Genomic DNA, 7,460 nt, shown 5'->3' with positions numbered 1-7,460 from the left:
ACTTATTCTTACCTCACTGTAGACCACTAGTCTCTACACAACATACTATCCTACATTCCAGTAGAAAACAACTACTGGACTTGGAAACTTTTTCTTCTACTTCTCAGCTTTACTATAAGATGCAGATATGTTTGAACTTAGAAGTTTGTAGTAACCCAACTTTCAAAATCTCAACTTATTTTATGGTAGAATAAATACTACAGTTACCTATAAACATTCCAATATAATAAAATGCTCAAGGTTATTTGCAACTATGGTAATTTACATCACCTGGTTGTGATGTTTCTGAGGCCTAGTTGACAACTCTAATACATGGAGCTTTAACTAAATGGACAATCTGTTTGTTTTTCCCTCACACAATGGTAGCAATGGCCCCACTCTGCATGACAGCTTATCAGAGCTTCCTTAGTTTTACCTGGTCACTGGGAGTGCTGAGAATCCAGACTGTTTGGTATGCATACAAGGGATTGTTTCCACTATTCACCACATTTTGATAAACACTGTAGTTGGCATTTTTACTAAATAATGGGGAAAAACAGTAAGTGCTGAAGAATTGCAGAATCCATGTGATTTACAGAGGGATCCATAGAAAGCTGTAAGGTAAAATTATAGGTAAAATAAAGGAAGTCTTTATTTTAGTTTATTTCCATAAACTGTTAATAATCTTTCCACTAACAGTTTATGGAAAGTTTAATATTGCAGCTGTCCAGGCCTAATTATTCCAGTCTCTGTGGATTTACAAAACATCCATATAATAGAGTAAGAAGGCGAGTGGAAAGACAATAAAACTCAAACATTCTTCTTTATCTTTATTCCAGATATATAACAAAACCCTTCCATTGTGAAGAATTATACAAATTCAGTAAAGAATTTAAAACAGAAAACTCTAGTTTCAGTATCACATAAACAATCTTAATAAATAAAATAGAAATGAATATCATTAAATAACTACTATCAAAATAAGGGAAAAAATGCAGAATAAAAATATGAAAGTGAGAGAAATTTAAATCTGTACATTATGAATATTTAGAAATTATCAGCTACTATAATTACATATTAAAAGTTGATGATATATATTTTACTACAACAGATGGAATATAGGATCAGTCATAGCTTATTTTAAAATGGTTTTGGAAGCACAAATATAGTGATATCAAAATTGTAAGGCCAACTGGCCCGAGGCAGGGGAACACAATCAGATTCACAGGTTGCATCAGACCGAAACTCTCCGGACCACCCAGTTCCAGAAACTGACCTGGGGACTTTGCACCCGGCCCAGCCTTCCCGCCTTTCGAGGGGCGGGATTAACCGTCCCCCAGCATACCCGAAAAGACCACCAAATAAGGAATACCCTGCGCCCTCCCAGATTCACCACACCCCTTTCCCTTCTTCCCCTATAAAATCTTGCCCAACCCTCGCCCGGGTGCGACTTCTCTGGCCCCTTTCTCTCGGACCAGTGAACCTCGCCCGGGAGCGCTCTCTAATAAAGCTCACTTGAAGCTTTCCTCTGTTTCGCGGTGCCGTTTGTTAAGATCCGACCTTACATTTGGTGCCGAAACCCGGGATGGGTACCAAGCCCCGCGGGTTACCACGCGGGCCGCTCCTCCCCTCCCCCAGGAGACAACAAGGGAACCTCTACTCATCCACCCGATCCGGCAGAAAACGGGGTAAGTCCCCCTCCCTTGTTCCCTCCGACCCCCAGAGTCCCTGCCCACCGGACTCCCTGTCCTTAATCGCAGCCGCGTCAGGGACTCCTCCGTCCTCTCTCCGGGCCTCGGGCAACTGTGGAGACGTCCCAATCGCCTGACCGCCCTCGGACCTGCCGTGAATTGGAGACTGAGACCAGGGACGCCTCTCTCCCTCTCCATTCACTCAGGGACAGACTGGGAGTCATGGGAACCTCACAATAGAAACCAGATCCTAAGATGCTCCTGGGGTGTCTCCTAGCCAATTTTACAGCCCTCGGCTTCTCCCAAGATCTCCATCGCTGACAACTTATTTTCTATTCCCCTGTGGCCTGGCCACAATATCCTCTAGACTATCAATTCTGAAGGGACTTTCGATTTTAACATCCTCCGTGATCTAGATAATTACTGCCGCAGGACGGGCAAATGGTCTGAGGTCCCCTATGTCCAGGTTTTTTGGTATTTGCGCTCCCGCCCCTCCCTTTGCGTCAATTGTTCTACCTCTCAAATCCTCCTTGCCAAACAAACATCTCCTCCATCCAAAACCTCAATCCCCTTGGATTCCTACCCACTAACCGACCCTCCCGAATCTCTTACCACTTTCCCCTTCAGAACTCCTCTCCAACCTCCACCCTACCCTGAAGCTATCCCTCCTCCTCCCGAACCCGCTCCAGCCCCTCCAACCGCTCCCCCCGCCTCCCTCAACGGTTTCTCCTCCCACGCCCCTTGCTTACACGCTCTCACGACTCCCAAGATCCAAATCTCCTCTGTCCTCTGAGGGAGGTAGCAGGAGTGGAAGGACTGGTCAGAGTCCATGTCCCTTTTTCTCTCCAAGATCTCTCTCAAATAGAAAAGCAATTAGGCTCCTTTTCTGCCAACTCTTCCTGCTACATCAAAGAATTTCGCTACCTCTCTCAAGCTTACGATCTAACCTGGCACGATATCTTTGTGGTTCTGTCCTCTACCTTAACCCCTGACGAGAGGGAAAGAATTCAAACTGCTGCCCGAAACCATGCAGATCAGGTTCACCTTACCGACAACTCCATGCCTGTCAGAGCGACTGCCGTACCTGGCACCGATCCAGGCTGGACTTATCAGGATGGCCAAGATGGCCGTCGTAAACGCGACCTCATGATCCAATGCCTCCTGGCTGGCATGCAGGCTGCCGCTCATAAGGTAGTCAATTTTGAAAAACTAAAAGAGATAACCCAAGAACCTAACGAAAATCCAGCTATCTTTCTCAATCGCCTTACAGAGGCCTTAACTCTCTATGCCCGACTGGACCCCGACACCCCGGCAGGGGCAGCGGTCCTAGCCACCCATTTTATCACCCAATCAGCCCCGGACATCCGAAAGAAATTAAAACGGGCAGAAGACGGCCCTCAAACCCCTATTTGAGATCTGGTAAAGATGGCCTTTAAAGTCTATAATGGCCATGAGGATTTGGCAGAATCCAGTCGACAGGCTCGGATGCACCAGAAGGTGGCCCTCCAAACCCAAGCTCTTGTAGCCGCCCTAAGGCCGGCCATCTCCCATGGATCACAGCATCCACAGGGTCCGCAAAAGGCAACCCCGCCGGGGGCCTGCTTCAAATGCGGAAAAGAAGACCACTGGGCTTACCAATGTCCCAATCCCCAACCTCCTTCTAAGCCCTGTCCCAGCTGCGGGCTAACGGGCCACTGGAAGAGTGACTGCCCTAAGCCTGGCCCTCCCTCAGCATCTCCACGCGGGGGGCAGGCCGACCCAACGGCATTACCACTCGAACTGCTGGGATTGGCTGACAACTGACGGCGCCTGGACTCGAAGACTCCCATCACCCTCGCCAAGCCCAGGGTAACGCTACAGGTAGCAGGTAAGTCCATCTCATTTCTGGTGGACACGGGGGCTACCTATTCGGTCCTGCCTACTTATTCCGGGCCAGTTTCTCCTTCCCAGATCTCGGTCATGGGTATTGATGGCAAACCATCCTTCCCACTCCAGACAGGTCCACTCCCATGTCATATCGAAGGACTCCCTTTTACTCATTCTTTCTTACTCATACCATCCTGCCCAGTTCCCTTGCTAGGCCGAGATGTCCTTTTCCACTTAGGGGCCTCCCTCCAGCTGGTTAGACTTGACCCTAAGGTCCCCTCCTCCCAACTCCTGCTTCCTCTTCTTGGCCTGTCTCTAGAACCCTCCCCCTCCTATCCCCCTCTTCCAATCACACCAAACCCAATCAATCCCCAAGTCTGGGATACTTCTAAGCCCATAATAGCAACACACCATTCCCCCGTTCTCATCCACCTAAAGAACCCCTCCAAATTTCCATCAAGGCCCCAATTTCCCATCTCTGAGACTCAACTTAGGGGCCTACAACCTATTATCACCAGACTCCTAAACCAGGGACTCCTTATCCCCACTGACTCTCCCTGCAACACCCCCATCCTGCCTGTCCGCAAGGCCTCTGGGGATTATCGCCTGGTCCAGGACCTCCGACTAATCAATGAGGCCATAATTCCTCTCCACCCAGTAGTCTGGATCCCTAACTTTGCTCTCTTCGCTAAACCCTTATATCTAGCCGCTAAAGAAACCCCTCAAGGACCCCTCACCTCTCCTTCCGCCGTTCGACAGGCCTTTCTCACCCTCCATAACGCTCTGATATCTTCTTCTCCCCTTTCTCTGCCCAATCCAAACCGACCTTTTCACCTTTTTGTGGATGAACGGGCCAGAATAGCCACTGGACTCCTTGCCCAGCCTGTAGGGCCTTCCTACTGCCCCGTGGCTTACCTCTCCAAACAGCTAGACCCAACCATTCGGGGATGGCAACCATGCCTTCGGGCCCTAGCAGCGGCAGCCGAACTGACCAAACAAACACTCAAACTGCCTCTGGCCCACCCACTAACCGTGTTTTCCTCCCACCGGCTGGTCGACCTTCTAGGCCACAAGTCTCTCTCCCTCCTGGGCCCCTCCCACATCCAGGAGTTCCACCTACTCTTCATTGAAAACCCTGCTATCTCCCTCGACCTCCCCCCCACCCCCCGCCCTGCCTAAACTTGGCCTCCCTCTTGCCTATCTCCGATACCAGGACCTCTCCTTCCCACTCCTGCCCCCAAGTCGTAGAGGCCCTCAGCCCGCCAAGAGAGGAACTCTTTGATCAGCCCGCCGACAGAGGGACTCTTTGACACCCCTCTTTCAAACCCGGACCGCACCCTCTTCGTAGATGGCAGCTCAATACTCGGTCCTGACGGACACTGACGGGCAGCCTATGCGGTGGTAACTATCTCAACTATTATCAAGGCTAACAGCCTCCCAGAAGGGACAGCCTCTCAAAGGGCTGAACTGATAGCACTCACGCGGGCCCTCGACCTCTCTAAGGGCCAAAGGGCCATCAAAGGGTCGCAGGCATTTCCCTCGCCTCCTCTCCTCCTCTCTCGTTGCTGTGGGCATCGGGGGAGGAGCCCTAACACACAGTGTCTCAACATCCCGTGACCTAGAACAGAAACTCCAGCTAGCCATCGAGGCTTCTGCCGCCTCCATCACCTCCCTCCAGCGCCAGATCACCTCAGTAGCCCGAGTTGCCCTCCAAAATCGACAAGCCCTGGATCTCCTGACAACCGACAAAGGAGGTACCTGGAATGCTGCTATTACATCAATGAAACAGGACTCGTCGAAGACAATGTAAACGCCCTCCATCGCTTAAGAGAAGAACTCCAACGCAAACACCAACAGTCCCCCTTCCCAATTCCCGATTGGTGGCAATCCACCCTCTATACCTGGCTAACACCAATCTTAAGCTCCCTGTTTTCTTAGGTTCCTTCGCAGGCGCATGGAGGAAGTCTCTCGGGTGGCCACAAACCAAATGCTCCTCGGCCCTTACACCTTGCTTCCTACAGAACCCCCCACTGGTCTCCCCTAAGCCTCGGACCTCTGGTCGCCCGACTCCCCTTTCGACGCCCCCATTCAGCATGAAGTAGCCAGAGATCAGAACGCCGCCCCATTACACCAAAGATGTCGGGATGTAAGGCCAACTGGCCCGAGGCAGGGGAACACAATCAGATTCAAAGGTTGCATCAGACCGAAACTCTCCGGACCACCCAGTTCCAGAAACTGACCTGGGGACTCTGCACCCGGCCCAGTCTTCCCGCCTTTCGAGGGGCGGGACTAACGGTCCCCCAGGATACCCGAAAAGATCACCAAATAAGGAATACCCTGCACCCTCCCAGATTCACCACACCCCTTTCCCTTCTTCCCCTATAAAATCTTGCCCAACCCACGTGCGGGTGCGACTTCTCTGGCCCCTTTCTGTCGGACCAGTGAACCTCGCCCGGGAGCGCTCCCTAATAAAGCTCACTTGAAGCTTTCCTCTGTTTTGCGGTGCCGTTTGTTAAGATCCGACCTTACAACAATATTCAAGAAAAAGGAAATACACAGTTAACATGACAAATATGACTTTGCTAAGTAGGACTTTTTGTAATATTTAAAACTATTTGCTTCAGATTTAACTGTGGGTCTTGTCACTGTCCTTAAGTTTAGTAATTTCACAATAAGGAGGATTTTCAAAATTATTTAACAGGTAGTGATATGCCAATGGAATGAAGAAACTACTATTTACCTTGGATGTGTCTCTGTCATGTACATGATTAAGGTATCTTTATATTATCTGAAACAAACAAACAAACAAACAATCTGCCATCATTTTTTAATTATCCCCTGCAGCTCTTCCAGAACTGCTCCTTCAGTATGCTCTACCCAAACTTTTTACAAGTTAACTGCTGCAAAAACATCACCACAAAGAAAAAAGTTCTCAACAACATGAAGGGAAGAGGTTCTGCTTCTGGTTTGGATATAGAAAAACAAGAAAGATTGTCACTCCAGCTAAAACAATAATAAGACACCAGATAAACCAAAAATGTCATTACTTGTTATAAAGCCAGCAACAAGCTGTAGATTTAAAGAAAACTAAGAAACCCCTAAACTCTAGAGCTATCCTTTCCTAATCCTTTCTTCAGAGATAAGGATTGGAAACACTTATTCATCTGGGAGTAGTTGCTGAGGTTGGGGGCAAGAGTAGAAAGGAATAAGCCCTTCAAAGAAAGAGAATCCTTCAGCCAAGGAGAAAACAGCGAAATGCTTGAGATGCCTGTCATGTCTGAAATTGGAGGAACCTTAAAGAAGACAGCTTCTGCCAAGTACAGATGCCCTCTGTATCTGTGGGTTCCACATCCTCAGATTCAACCAACATGGATGAAAATATTTGAAAAAAAGTTAAGATAGTTTCAAAATGCAAAACTTAAATTTGCTGCACACCAGCAACTATTTACATAGCATGTACATTGTATTGTTTTACAAGTAATCTCGAGATGATTTAAAGTTTAGGGGAGGATGTGCACAGGTTGTATGCAAATACTGTACCACTATTTTATTTAAGGGATTTAAGCATTCTTGGATTTTTCTATGGGGTGGGGATGTTCCTGGAAATAATCCCTTGAAGACACCAAAGAATGACTAATTGTTTTCCAAAGGAATTTTGCAGAGTAAACAGAGGCCAAGGCAAGACTGAAAAGCAGAGAAAGGACTATCAGTTTTGGAATGTCTGTATATCTGGCAGACAGTATGAGGTCTAGCATACTTGAATTCTTTGGTTTTGGGACCCAGAATCCTTGAGGTGTTTGGTCTTAGGGCTCACCTAGAGGGGGAAGCCTGAAGCCCTCAATTCACCTTCCGAACATCTGAAGCCAAAGAGAATTGAGCTATGGAAGCTATAATCAAACCTATAGCTAATTCAACTTCTGATAA

General features: G+C 48.2%; 1 protein-coding gene across 1 annotated transcript; it reads left to right on the top strand.

Moving 5' to 3' along the window:
- Window positions 1–3,522: 3,522 nt before the first annotated feature.
- Window positions 3,523–4,715, top strand: LOC125960875 (uncharacterized). The gene has a single exon (XM_049696240.1). It carries the CDS (start codon window positions 3,630–3,632, stop codon window positions 4,713–4,715), a length of 1,086 nt encoding a protein of 361 aa, XP_049552197.1. The 5' UTR covers window positions 3,523–3,629.
- Window positions 4,716–7,460: the final 2,745 nt, after the last annotated feature.

The sequence above is a fragment of the Orcinus orca genome, chromosome 13 (assembly GCF_937001465.1).
Source record: "Orcinus orca chromosome 13, mOrcOrc1.1, whole genome shotgun sequence".
Lineage (NCBI taxonomy): Eukaryota > Metazoa > Chordata > Mammalia > Artiodactyla > Delphinidae > Orcinus > Orcinus orca.
Note: the sequence above shows the minus strand (reverse complement) of the source record. Positions and strands in the feature narration are given on the sequence as shown.

Excerpts from the sequence above, each read along its gene's own strand:
- LOC125960875 (XM_049696240.1), top strand. The coding sequence starts at position 3,630 with ATGGGTATTGATGGCAAACCATCCTTCCCACTCCAGACAGGTCCACTC.